The sequence below is a fragment of the Microcaecilia unicolor genome, chromosome 4 (genome assembly GCF_901765095.1).
Source record: "Microcaecilia unicolor chromosome 4, aMicUni1.1, whole genome shotgun sequence".
Taxonomy (NCBI): Eukaryota; Metazoa; Chordata; class Amphibia; order Gymnophiona; family Siphonopidae; genus Microcaecilia; species Microcaecilia unicolor.
In genome coordinates, this window is record NC_044034.1 from 18,288,368 (window position 1) to 18,302,928 (window position 14,561).

The window sequence follows — 14,561 nt, forward strand, 5'->3', positions numbered from 1 at the left end:
ATCTGTCGCACCACACGGGAATTGAGCGACCACTCGTGAGGTTGCATAATCCTGCTCAACCTGTCGGCCAGACTGTTGTTTACGCCTGCCAGATATGTGGCTTGGAGCACCATGCCTTGACGGCGAGCCCAAAGCCACATGCTGACGGCTTCCTGACACAGGGGGCGAGATCCGGTGCCCCCCTGCTTGTTGACATAGTACATGGCAACCTGATTGTCTGTCTGAATTTGGATAATTTGGTGGGACAGCCGATCTCTGAAAGCCTTCAGAGCGTTCCAGATCGCTCGCAACTCCAGAAGATTGATCTGTAGATCGCTTTCTTGGAGGGACCACCTTCCTTGGGTGTGAAGCCCATCGACATGAGCTCCCCATCCCAGGAGAGACGCATCCGTGGTCAGCACTTTTTGAGGCTGAGGAATTTGGAAGGGACGTCCCAGAGTCAAATTGGAGCAAATCGTCCACCAATACAGGGATTCGAGAAATCTCGTGGACAGGTGGATCACGTCTTCTAGACCCCCGGCGGCCTGATACCACTGGGAGGCTAGGGTCCATTGAGCAGATCTCATGTGAAGGCGGGCCATGGGAGTCACATGAACTGTGGAAGCCATGTGGCCCAGCAATCTCAACATCTGCCGAGCTGTGATCTGCTGGGACGCTCGCACCCGCGAGACGAGGGACAACAAGTTGTTGGCCCTCGCCTCTGGGAGATAGGCGCGAGCCGTCCGAGAATCCAGCAGGGCTCCGATGAATTCGAGTTTCTGCACTGGGAGAAGATGGGACTTTGGGTAATTTATCACAAACCCCAGTAGCTCCAGGAGGCGAATAGTCATCTGCATGGACTGCAGGGCTCCTGCCTCGGATGTGTTCTTCACCAGCCAATCGTCGAGATATGGGAACACGTGCACCCCCAGCCTGCGAAGCGCCGCTGCTACCACAGCTAGGCACTTTGTGAACACCCTGGGCGCAGAGGCGAGCCCAAAGGGTAGCACACAGTACTGGAAGTGGCGTGCGCCCAGCTGAAATCGCAGATACTGTCTGTGAGCTGGCAGTATCGGGATGTGTGTGTAGGCATCCTTCAAGTCCAGAGAGCATAGCCAATCGTTTTGCTGAATCATGGGGAGAAGGGTGCCCAGGGAAAGCATCCTGAACTTTTCTTTTACGAGATATTTGTTCAGGGCCCTTAGGTCTAGGATGGGACGCATCCCCCCTGTTTTCTTTTCCACAAGGAAGTACCTGGAATAGAACCCCAGCCCTTCTTGCCCGGATGGCACGGGCTCGACCGCATTGGCGCTGAGAAGGGCGGAGAGTTCCTCTGCAAGTACCTGCTTGTGCTGGAAGCTGTAGGACTGAGCTCCCGGTGGACAATTTGGAGGTTGAGAGGCCAAATTGAGGGTGTATCCTTGCCGGACTATTTGGAGAACCCACTGATCGGAGGTTATAAGAGGCCACCTTTGGTGAAAAGCTTTCAACCTCCCTCCGACAGGCAGGTCGCCCGGCACTGACACTTGGATGTCGGCTATGCTCTGCTGGAGCCAGTCAAAAGCTCGCCCCTTGCTTTTGCTGGGGAGCCGCGGGGCCTTGCTGATTCGCACGCTGCTGACGAGAGCGAGCGCGCTGGGGCTTAGCCTGGGCCGCAGGCTGTCGGGAAGGAGGATTGTACCTACGCTTGCCAGAAGTATAGGGAACAGTCTTCCTTCCCCCGAAAAATCGTCTACCTGTAGAGGTAGAAGCTGAAGGCTGCCGGCGGGCGAACTTGTCGAATGCGGTGTCCCGCTGGTGGAGAGACTCTACCACCTGCTCGACTTTTTCGCCAAAAATGTTATCCGCACGGCAAGGCAAGTCCGTAATCCGCTGCTGGATTCTATTCTCCAGGTCGGCGGCACGCAGCCATGAGAGCCTGCGCATCACCACACCTTGAGCAGCGGCCCTGGACGCAACATCAAAAGTGTCATAAACTCCTCTGGCCAGGAATTTTCTGCACGCCTTCAGCTGCCTGACCACCTCCTGAAAAGGCTTGGCTTGCTCAGGGGGAAGAGCATCAACCAAGCCCGCCAACTGCCGCACATTATTCCGCATGTGTATGCTCGTGTAGAGCTGGTAAGACTGGATCTTGGACACGAGCATAGAGGAATGGTAGGCCTTCCTCCCAAAGGAGTCTAAGGTTCTAGCGTCCTTGCCCGGGGGCGCCGAAGCATGTTCCCTAGAACTCTTAGCCTTCTTTAGGGCCAAATCCACAACTCCAGAGTCATGAGGCAACTGAGTGCGCATCAGCTCTGGGTCCCCATGGATCCGGTACTGGGACTCGATCTTCTTGGGAATGTGGGGATTAGTTAATGGCTTGGTCCAGTTCGCAAGCAATGTCTTCTTCAGGACATGGTGCAAGGGAACAGTGGACGCTTCCTTAGGTGGAGAAGGATAGTCCAGGAGCTCAAACATTTCAGCCCTGGGCTCGTCCTCCACAACCACCGGGAAGGGGATGGCCGTAGACATCTCCCGGACAAAGGAGGCAAAAGACAGACTCTCGGGAGGAGAAAGCTGTCTCTCAGGAGAGGGAGTGGGATCAGACGGAAGACCCTCAGACTCCTCGTCAGAGAAATATCTGGGATCTTCCTCTTCCTCCCACGAGGCCTCACCCTCGGTGTCAGACACAAGTTCACGGACCTGTGTCTGCAACCTCGCCCTGCTCGACTCCGTGGAACCCCGTCCACGATGGGGGCGTCGAGAGGTAGACTCCCTCGCCCGCATCGGCGAAGCTCCCTCCGCCGACGTAGTCGGGGAGCCTTCCTGGGAGGTGGCCGCGGTCGGTACCGCACGCGGTACCGACGTCGGGGACCTCAACCTGGGCGATGGGCCAGCCGGCGCCACGCTCGACGGTACCGGTGGCGCAAGCACCGCCGGTACCGGAGGGGTAGGGCGCAACAGCTCTCCCAGAATCTCTGGGAGAACGGCCCGGAGGCTCTCGTTTAGAGCGGCTGCAGAGAAAGGCTGAGAGGTCGATGCAGGCGTCGACGTCAGTACCTGTTCCGGGCGTGGAGGCTGTTCCGGGCTGTCCAGAGCGGAGTGCATCGACACCTCCTGAACAGAGGGTGAGCGGTCCTCTCGGTGCCGATGCCTGCTGGGTGCCGAATCCCTCGGCGACCCAGAGCTCTCGGTGCCGACACGGGGAGGAGGACCGGTGTCGATGCTTCTTCGGTTTCTTCCGAAGCATGTCACCGGAGCTCCCCGGCACCGACGAGGAGGACGTCGAATCCATCCGTCGCTTCCTCGGGGCCGAGACTGAAGAAGGTCGATCTCGGGGGGGCTGTACCGCAGGAGCCCTCAGGGTAGGCGGAGACCCACCCGAGGGCTCACCGCCACCAGCAGGGGAATGGACAGCCCTCACCTGCACTCCACCCGATGCACCACCGTCCGACGACATCAGCAGACGAGGTCCTGGTACCACCGACGTCGATGCAGCTATCCGATGTCTCGGCGCCGATGCAGAGGCCCGATGCCTCGATGCACTCGATGCAGGGGCGGCCGAGGAAGATGGTCTGGACGCTGACGACGTCGATGCACTCGAAGATCCCGGTGCCGATGCCGACGAAGAGCCCGAGAACAACACGTTCCACTGGGCTAGTCTCGCTACCTGAGTCCGCCTTTGAAGCAGGGAACACAGACTGCAGTTCTGAGGGCGGTGCTCGGCCCCCAGACACTGAAGACACGACGAGTGTCGATCAGTGAGCGAGATAACCCGGGCGCACTGGGTGCACTTCTTGAAGCCGCTGGAAGGCTTCGATGTCATGGGCGGAAAAATCACGCCGGCGAAATCAAAAGCCGAAATGGCGAAATTTGAAGCACCAAATTTAGAGGGAGAAAAAATCTCGACCGAGGCCGAAAAGAGGCCTACCCCGACGACGAAAGAAAACTTACCGGGGCAAAAAAGCTGGAAGTACGGGGAGGATTTACACGAAACCCGGCGGGGGGTTTCCGGAGCACTTCCCGACTAGGCAAAGCTTTCCCGAAGGAAAAAAACACGTTCAAACAAATTGGACGCGCGAGGTCGACTTTCCGGGGCTCGACACGGCGAAAACACGACCGTACCGAGTGCGGACAAAAGAAGACTGGCCGGCTCGAGCCGGTTTCGGGCGGGAAGACGGCCGCGCATGCGCGGTGCGCGCGGGCGCGCGAGGGCTAGCAAAGGACTTTGCTAGTGAAGTTTCCGATTGGAGGGGCTGCCGTGGACGTCACCCATCAGTGAGAACAAGCAGCCTGCTTGTCCTCGGAGAATTAGTAGTTCCAATTCTCATAACCCCGGGGGGTCAACGGTGCGGACACACATCTCTCCACTGCAAAACACTATACACAAACTTGTGCAAAAACACACTCAACCTTACCAAACCATAACAGCACTAATTCCAAGGACAGGACAAGCTACAACCTTATGTGTGGAAAGGTAGAACTGTAATTACACCAGGCTCTAAAACACCATTACACTACCTCGTGAAAAAAAACAAAAAGGGCTGCAAATACTACACGCTAGCAGGATACTGCACCTTGATCACACATGAAACACATGACAACACATATAAAGGCAAAATACTGAACTGGAAAGTTACCTCAAGAAGTCAGACTCAGCATGCAATACTAGAAAAATTCAAACTTACATGCAAAATATCACAGATGCACATTTCCAAAAGCTGACATATTTCAATTAATAAATTCTGAATAAAATACTTTCTACCTTTGATGTCTGATCATTTAGTTTTTCTATACGCTTTGGTCCCAGTGTCTTCTGTTTTATGCAGTGTCTTCTTTCCATTTGATATTTTTTTCTCTCACCATGTCCACCATCCTCCTGTGTCCTGTCTACCATCTGTAGCCCTGTCCCTATCCTTTCTCCAGTTTCAGCATCTGCCTTCAAAGTGTTCCGATCCAGCCCTTAAATTCAGCAATTTCCCCTCCATCCATGTGCATCTACTTTCCTCCCTTCCCCTATATCCATGTCCAGCATTTCTCCTCTCTCCCTTCCCCTCCATCCATGAGCATCTCCATCCTTTGTCTTTCCTTCCCTCCATTCCATATCCAGCAATTCTCCTCTCTCCTCTGCCCTCCCCTCCTCTCCCTGGGCCCTGCCCTCCCATCCATGTGCAGCAATTTTCCTCTCTCCCTGGGCCCTGCCCTCCCATCCATGTGCAGCAATTTTCCTCTCTCCCTGGGCCCTGCCCTCCCATCCATGTCCATCGATGCTCCTCTCTCCCCCTTCCCTCCTCCATCTATCCAAATCCAGCAATTTTCCTCCCTCTCCTCCATGTCCAGCAATTAATCCTCTCTCCCTGGGCCCTGACCTCCCATCCATGTACATCGATCAATGCTCTCCTCTCTCCCCATCCCTCCCGCTCCCATGTCCACCTGCCCGCCCTCTTCAAATCTTCAAGTATTTAAATTTACCTCCGTTGCAGGCAGCTTGGCGTCAGTGAAAACGCTGTCTGACGTCCCACCAGCCTTCCCTTCACTCGTTTGTTCCCTCAGTGCCCCGCCTTCTTCTGACATCATTTCCTTGGGGGCGGGACAGAGGGAACGAACGAGCGAAGGGAAGGGAAGGCTGGTGGGATGTCAGACAGCGTTTTCACTGATGCTGCCAAGCTGCCTGCAATGGAGGTAAATTTAAATACCGCCAGAGCGCCGGGAATCGGGAGCGGAGGCTGAGGCGTGCCGCGCGGGGCCCCCTTAAGCACGAGGCCCTATGCGGCCGCCTCGGCCTAAGACCGGCCCTGCCTAGGGCCCAATGTAGTGTTAGTCTGGACCTGACTGGGTCTACAGAAACAAGGTCAAAATTCCAAAAGATACCAAAACCAGGATGGCAATTATTAAATACAAAACAAAACCAGTGATCTGATGTGGCCACATTTTTGCACCTGCCTGCATCAGGAGTATGGGTAATAAGTAAGGAAATAAAAGGTGTGAATCACATGCTGAAAATAGCTTAACAACACAATCTTGGATGCAGTATACGCAAAGAATCACGTGACACTCATCATACCAAGTTACTCTCTGATCAAAAAAACCTTCTGATTCAAACCTTATAAGTTGTCTTTTATGGTATTACCATACACCCGATGCAGGGAGCCTATGAAAACATGGCTCATCAGGTCACTGGTTTTATCTAATTTAATAGATGCCATACTGGTTTGGGGTATCTTTTGTACTTTTGACATGGTTTCTCTCAGCCAGATTGTCCCGAGTCAGCTGCAAAGGCTGATGGAAGATGGGGGAGGAGGAAGAACAGAGGAGGACATAATCATTGCTTAAGTGTAGAATTTAATAGCCAGATTCAGGTCCCACAACTGCAAAATTTCAGACCGAGCTCTTGTGTATGGCTCCTGGCCCAAGGCCGACACTACTAACCAAACTAAAGGATGCTTTAGTAGTGAAGGGAGGGAAGGCTTGGATAAATTCCAGCCCTGGTACCAAGCTGAAGAACAGAGTCAGGTCCAATGAAAAGAACAAAATTCCAGTGGGCCTCTCAAAGGAAATGAACATTGATCAATTTGTAGCATCAATTTGAAATTTAGGAAAGTTCAACAAATCTATCTGGCATGTTATATGCAGTGGCGTAGATACGTGGGGCCTGAGGGGGGCCTGGGCCCCGTAGATTTCAGTCGGGACCCCCCTCCCGGTGAACCCGCCCCCGCCTACCTTCGGTTTTGCTGGCGGGGGACCCCACTCCCCGCCAGCCGACGTCCTCTCCGACCGTTCTGCTGCAGAAAAAGTCTTCTTCCTTTAACAGTTGCATGCTGAAGTCCTGCACGTTGTACGTGCAGGACTTCAGCATGCAACTGTTAAAGGAAGAAGACTTTTTCTGCAGCAGAACGGTCGGAGAGGACGTCGGCTGGCGGGGAGTGGGGTCCCCCGCCAGCAAAACCGAAGGTAGGCGGCGGCAGGGGAGGGTTCGCAGCGGGAGGGGGGGGGGGCTAAAATGTGCCCCCTTCCCTTGAGCTCTGGACCCCCCCTCCCACGGAAGTCTGGCTACGCCCCTGGTTATATGCAAAAATAGAATGTACTCATTTAAAACCAAAACACAGTAGTAAGATTGTTAAATAGTCCTAGTGTCATATGCATACTATGCCCCATATTACAGGTTTCTGGTGATATTTATATTTGTAAATTAAACATTTTTCCTTTAAACCACTAGATGGCTTACCGATTTCTTATTAAGTTGGCTGTTATCATAACCAGTAGTACTATCCCGTATATGTAACACACCATAGCGTCCACAAAATTGTGGATACTCTTTTGGGCAACTGAAGTTTCGAAGCCGCTCAAATATTCTCCTGATAGTAGCTGGATCATAGCACATAAAATAGGAAGTCTTTGATATATGGTAACCATACCTACAAAGGAAGAGAAGTAATGAAATGATCTCACTGCAAAGGATTCCAGACTTATCTGCAAGTTCAACAAAGAAACACTAATATGTTGCAGCAAGTTGAAAATTCAGGGTTTAGCACAATGGAAATATATTATTAAAAAAACCTGCTGTTGCTTCTAAGTGAAAAACATATGCCAAGCGACAGCAAGGGGGTCCTTATCAAAGGCAGCTACCTAACTCTGTGTACAATTTGTAACCAACTTGGGAGAAGAGAATTTTCCTTCAATAAAGTTTACCCTCTCATGCAAGTTCTTGTATGCTTGGATGAAACCAAGTTACCTATCTATAGCAGGTGTTCTCTGCAGACAGTAGTATTCAAGTTCTCGAGTGAGTGATGTCATAAAAAAAGGTCCCAGCACAGCAAGAAGCTTCCTAGCTAAGAATAAATTCTAAAGACTTTCAGTGAATCACCATACAAATGCATCACTTCCTGTGCTGCGTCATCAGGAGTAGGGGGGGGGGGGGGCTCCTCAGTCCTTAGCTTACTGAAAAGAAAAAGGGGAGGTAGATGGATATGTGGGGACTTGAATCTTCCACAGAAAACACCTGCTAAAAGTAAGGAACTTTTCTGAGGACAAGCAGAATGCACTGAAGTGGGACTCAGATTGCGTTCAAGAAGGAGGTAAGGGAGAAAAAAAATGGAAGACATTTCTAATAAGCAGACATCAAAACATTATCTAGTCATTTTTAGTTATAGTGGGGATTTTTTCTTCACTAAAGCAACCTAGACATTAACATGAGCCTAGAGGTGACACTCTAAACCTCAAAATGATCCTGCACAATCATGCAAAAGACGGGTTGCGACTGCCAAAGACATCCGCTTGGCCAATGCCCAAAGCAAGGCCTACAAGTAATCTGCCAAACATGCCAGCTCCACCTCCATATCTGGAAATGCAGGAGGCAGCTGACTGTTGTACTCCCAGAAGGAATCTGAAACCTGTTGCACCCAGTGAAGGCATGGCCGAGCAGCTGACAAGCTGCCAATAGCCGCCTGCAGAGAGTGCAAGCTAAATTGACAGAGAAAGGTGGCACGCAATCCACCAGTCTAGGTGAAGTTTGGCCTGGAGGGTCCAAGAGAGATGGAGACTAACATCCGTGAAGGGACTGCTGAAGTGGACAGATGTGGAATCTGGCCCACAGAAGAATGCCCGAGATAGAGGCCACTGTGCCCACAAGTTGAACATAGTCTCAGACCCTGGGACCTGTTAGGGAAAGGAGAACCTGATTTGGGACAAGGGCGAGCCTGGTGTGAAACTTTGCTGATGAGTGACAGGAGGAAACGTTGAACTAAGACAAAGGCAAATATTATGCCCAGATACTCCAAGATTTGTGTTGGAAACAACCGACCTTGATGAAATCGAATACCCATCCAAAGGACTGAAGAAGAGTAACAACCTTGGATGTTTTGGAAACAACCAACCTTGATGAAACTGAATACTCATCCCCGAAGGGCTGAAGAACAACAACCTTGGATGAAACTAACACTCTTGACAGAAAAAATTACAAATCAGGGAACCGTGAGGAATAGAGGAAAATGCAATCCATCCTGGCAAAGGAAGACTACCACTACTACTAGGATCCATAAACCTGTCCACGGTGAAGTGGAAAGACGGAAGAACATGGTCAGACATTGACAACGCTCTCCAAGGATTGTGAAGCACGGAAATCTTGTCGGGAGGCAAAAGGGGAATATGAAAATACGTTTCCCTGAGACCCAAGGAGGTTAGAAACCCTCCCTGCTGGACTGAAACCATTATGAAACCAGTAGAATGTAGAACCTTTAACACTGTTGACTCTTTTGAAGACCAAACCCAGGTGGAAAGAATCTCCCTTCTTTGGAACTAACACCTAAATGGAATCACTTCCAGTTCCCCAATCTCAACTGGAGACAGCTTCTACTGTGTCTAAATGAAGAAGTGGAGTGGAGTGGAGGAGTGGCCTAGTGGTTAGGGTGGTGGACTTTGGTCCTGGGGAACAGAGGAACTGAGTTCGATTCCCGGCACAGGCAGCTCCTTGTGACTCTGGGCAAGTCACTTAACCCTCCATTGCCCCATGTAAGCCGCATTGAGCCTGCCATGAGTGGGAAAGCGCGGGGTACAAATGTAAAAAACAAAAAAAAAAAAGAAGAGTTAGTCAGGTGGACTTAACCACTGGACATTGGAGCTGTAGCTTGCATTGCGATCTCAAAAACTGCAAGGGCATGGAAGAACTCCAGTTTAGAACCCAGCTGTAGCATGGCTAAGACATTGGTCCAAGGTGTCCCATGGAACCTGGGGAGGTGACTTGTTATTATGAAACCCAAGGAGTAAACCAAGACTCCATCATGGGAAATACAGAGGTTATAGGGGGATCCGGAGCTGAAGCAGCATTCTTCTTCCTGTCAGCAAGAAAGAAGGCTCATTTTTAATTAATTGGAAACCATGAAAGCTAGACTAGCTTGGCTTGTAGCACTGAGCCTCATGAAACCAAATAAGAGAGAGGACTAAAAAGAAGCTTGAGGCTCATCTCCTGGCAATGTCCAAGACTTGGACTCCCCTAAGTGTCTAACCAACTTCTATAGATCTTCTCCAAACTGTACTTCCAAAAGAGAACTTGCTAAATGCGGCCAAGAAGCCACATCAGCTGTCCAATGCCTAAGTTTGAGCCATCGTCCAACTGAGAGTGCAAGAATGGACTGGCGAGGCTGTACACTTGAACAACCTGCAGACAATGCTGTGCATATGAGCTCACTAGCTTGGCTGAAAGCCTGAGCTAGAGGGTGTAGGAGAATATGGTGCTGGTACCATTGTGCACCCTCAAAGGCAAGCTTCAGAGGGACGAAGTAGCAACCTCAGGATCCTCCTGCCTACCATGAGCTGGCTGAATGAATCAGTAAGCTATGCCCCTACGTTGACATAGTACTGTAAAAGTGCTAGCTGCCCAATATCATAGAAGGCGCAAACGTGCAAGAGAAGCAGGTAGAGACACTACAGCATACAGCTAGAAATACCGCCGATAGAGTGGTGGCCGGAGCTGGTATGTAATAGACTAGACTAGTGCCAGTATACAACAACAGAGAGGAGAGCTGCTACGAAAAGCTCCAGAGCTAACCTTTAGCCCAGTAACGTAGAGTTAGCTGTCCTAGCCATGCCACAAACTACTTGCCAAGGCCAGTAACATGGGAGAGTGAAACAAATTATAATCCTCTTTTCTATCTACACTTCTTCCCTTGGTTCATTAATCTCATCCCATGGCTTTTCCTACCATCTCTATGCTGATGACTCCCAAATCTACCTTTCTACCCCTGAAATCTCACCTTGCATCCAAACCAAAGTTTCAGCATGCTTGTCTGACATTGCTGTCTGGATGTCTCAACACCACCTGAAATTAAACATGACCAAAACCGAGCTTCTCATTTTTCCCCCCAAACCCACCTCCCCACTCCCCCCATTTTCTATTTCTGTTGATGGCTCTCTCATTCTCCCTGTCTCCTCAGCTCGAAACCTTGGGGTCATCTTTGACTCTTCTCTCTCCTTCTCTGATCATATCCAGCAGATCGCCAAGACCTGTCGTTTCTTTCTTTACAACATCCGTAAAATCTGCCCCTTTCTTTCCGAGCACTCTACCAAAACCCTCATCCACACCCTTGTCACCTCTCTTTTAGACTACTGCAATCTGCTTCTTGCTGGCCTCCCACTTAGTCACCTCTCCCCTCTCCAGTCGGTTCAAAACTCTGCTGCCCGTCTCGTCTTCCGCCAGGGTCGCTTTACTCATACTACCCCTCTCCTCAAGTCGCTTCACTGGCTCCCTATCCGTTTTCGTATCCTGTTCAAACTTCTTCTACTAACCTATAAATGCACTCACTCTGCTGCTCCCCAGTATCTCTCCACATTTGTCCTTCCCTACACCCCTTCCCGTGCACTCTGCTCCATGGATAAATCCTTCTTATCTGTTCCCTTCTCCACTACTGCCAACTCCAGACTTCGCGCCTTCTGTCTCACTGCCCCCTACGCCTGGAATAAACTTCCTGAGCCCCTACGTCTTGCCCCATCCTTGGCCACCTTTAAATCTAGACTGAAAGCCCACCTCTAACATTGCTTTTGGCTCGTAACCACTCGCCTCCACCTACCCTCCTCTCCTCCTTCCTGTACACTAATTGATTTGATTACTTTATTTTTTGTCTATTAGATTGTAAGCTCTTTGAGCAGGGACTGTCTTTCTTCTATGTTTGTGCAGCGCTGCGTACGCCTTGTAGCGCTATAGAAATGCTAAATAATAGTAGTAGTAGTAATCCAGGAGAAAGCGCAGAGGACCACAGTCTAATGCAATGTGCAAAGCAGCCTTGAACCTGGGACCCTCATGTTGGAAGCCAGCCACCTCAGAATAACTATCCTGCTTCTCAAAGCACTGGCTAACACTGTCCCTGGAGAAAAAAAAAAAAAACACCTTTGTAGCACTGGTGTTCCCACCGTACCATGAAAACCAGGAAAAGTGCATTAGCTTCCATGAAAAAAGGGAAGATACAAAGGTCCTCCGAAAAAAAAAAATATGGAGCTACAGCACTAAGGGGGAGAGTACATTAACTCCCTTGTAAAGATGCCTAAAAGAGGAAAGACCTGCCCTGCCAAAATCAAGAGAGCAGGCAGCACAAACTTCCACCAATGGAGAGGGGAAACTGCTAGGGTGGAGTTGTTTTATTTTGTATTGTTGTTTCTGCCAGCTGTCAAAAAACTGAGGGGACTCAATGATCTAACGGGAAAGGAAAGAAGAATACAGAAACTCTAGATAGGCCCATGGACCCAACACACATAGTGCACTGCCCTGAGGCTGCTTGCTGGCTCCAATATGAGAACCAGAATTTAACCACCACTGGAACCAGAAATAGAATCTGAACCCAGCAGAGGGAACAGGATTAACAGAGGAAGAGATACTGTTTATGCCAGCATTTTCCAAGTTCAGTCCTGGAGTACCCCTTGGCCAGTCAGGTTTTCAGGATATCCACAATGAATATGCATGAAAAAGTCATGCATATAATGAGGCAGTGTATGCAAATCAACTTCATGCATATTCATTGTGGATATCCTAAAATACCTGACTGGCAAGGGGTGCACTCCAGGGCTGGACTTGGAAAACACTGGTTTATGCCAATATGTTTCGTTCACAAAAACAAGGCTTTTAACGGGTTTTAATTTACCTTTTTTTTAGTGTGGCTGCCATCTTAGGCAATTTTTTTCAAAAATTTTAAAACTTTAAAATTTTGATAGGGATTGATAGAGAACTCATGCCCTTCATGCCTATATGTTTATAAGTTCTATCAATGTTTTTAGTCGCTACTGCCATCTTGTTTTAGCAATTTTCTTAATTCAAAATTTAAAAATCTGCATGAGGATTGATAGAGAAACTCATACCCCTTCAAGTCTATGCATTTGGGGTTTTTTTTTTAATCATGTCATTGAAATGCATAGATGGAACATATGACATTTAAACATTAAAAGCCACGAACAAGATGTTTATACAATATACTATAATTTCTTTTTCTCAATGTTTAGGACATTTTTAAAGCTAAGTTAGTTATGACACCTTACCTAGGAGCATTCCTGTTCTTCTTTACATTCTTTTCTGTGTGACACTAAGGTCAAGTGACCAAGCCAGGGCTTATAACAAGCATCTGTACAGATCCATGTTGCCCATACTTTTCACCATGTCTGCTTCTACAATTTCCTTCCTTCATAACCTAGCAGACTGCTTGCCTACCTGTTTCATAGGACTCTTATTATTAACAGGGTACAAAAAGAAGGTGTCACCCACATTCTCAGTGTGTCCCTTGTGTTCTGGCACAATTACATCTTCCTAGGGTGGGGATTGGGGGGGGGGGGGGGGAGACTAAGGAACTGGAGAATATTTAACATACCTACCTGAATACTTCCTCGATCTCTAACTTAAATAGAATGATTCCAAATGAGACACTTTGCTCTTCCTGGGTGAGAGAGGGATAAAAGTGTAAGCCACTTGCTCACCTGAACATGTATACCTTGGAGAAAAGGAGAAACAAGGGTGATATAATATAGACGTTCCAATATTTGAAAGAATTAATCTGCAAACATTTTCCAGAGATGAGAAGGCGGTAGAATTAGAGGACATGAACTGAGGGTGAAAGGGGGCAGACTCAGGAATAATGTCTGGAAGTATTTTTTCACCAAGAGTGTGGTAGATACTGGAATGCCCTCCAACGGGAGGTGGAGGAGATGCAAACGGTAACAGAATTAAAAAATGTGTGGGATAAACACAAAGGAACCCTGTTCAAAAAGAATGGATCCAAAGCTTAGCAGAGGTTAGGTAGCAACACCAATATCTGGGAAACCAAGTCAGTACTGGGCAGATTTCTACTGTCTGTGCCCTGATCATGGCTAGACAGATTCAGCTTCAGAAGTTGGAGAGAAAGGCCAGTGTTGAGCAGACTTCTACGGGCTGTGCCCTGATCGTGGCTGAATAGACTTGGATGGACTGGAATGGAGCTTTTCAGGGACTTCGACAACTTCAGAAATTTTAGAACAAGGACAGTGCCGGGCAGACTTCTATGGTCTATGCCCTGAAAATGACAAGGACAAATCAAGATCAGATATACATATGAAGTATCATATACCATATTGTAATGAGTTATCTTGTTGGGCAGACTGGATGGACCATACAGGTCTTTATCTGCCATCATCTATGTTACACTGGGGTCCTCTTCTTCAAAATACTCCACTCATGTTTCAGTAATTTTGACCGCCCTAGTATTATTCAAGAGGATAAATCTGGAGTCCAGCTCTCAAGGCATCAGTGAGAGTAGTTCTCAACTATGACAACCTATACTTTCATACAGAATGTCATCTCTGGAAAGATACCTTGCTTGATGTACTGAAGACAGACATTGGGGAAGTTGAAATAGGCTGCTCAACACCATGCTCCAATGAAGGACCAATACTGATACTTCTTTGCCTCTGTATTATACACAATATGTCAAGAAGCTGAAACTTGCTTCTTCTTTGGATAGATATATTGATATCTGATCCCAGTCTCTTCAGCAATGCTTGACAAAGAGGGATCACTAACTTTGATGATCTCCAGCAACCTGACCGAACATCCAAACCCTTTCTGGACTGCTCTGACACCACTGGATCAGACTTAG

At 49.0% G+C, this 14,561-nt stretch overlaps 1 protein-coding gene across 1 annotated transcript in view; it reads right to left on the bottom strand.

Moving 5' to 3' along the window:
• Nucleotides 1-14,561, bottom strand: part of PGM2L1 (phosphoglucomutase 2 like 1) — a 132,192-nt gene that overhangs the window by 16,309 nt on the left and 101,322 nt on the right. The window contains exon 12 of the mRNA XM_030199992.1: nt 7,184-7,373. Coding sequence (XP_030055852.1) covers nt 7,184-7,373 — 190 coding nt within the window. The remainder of the gene's footprint in view (nt 1-7,183; nt 7,374-14,561) is intronic.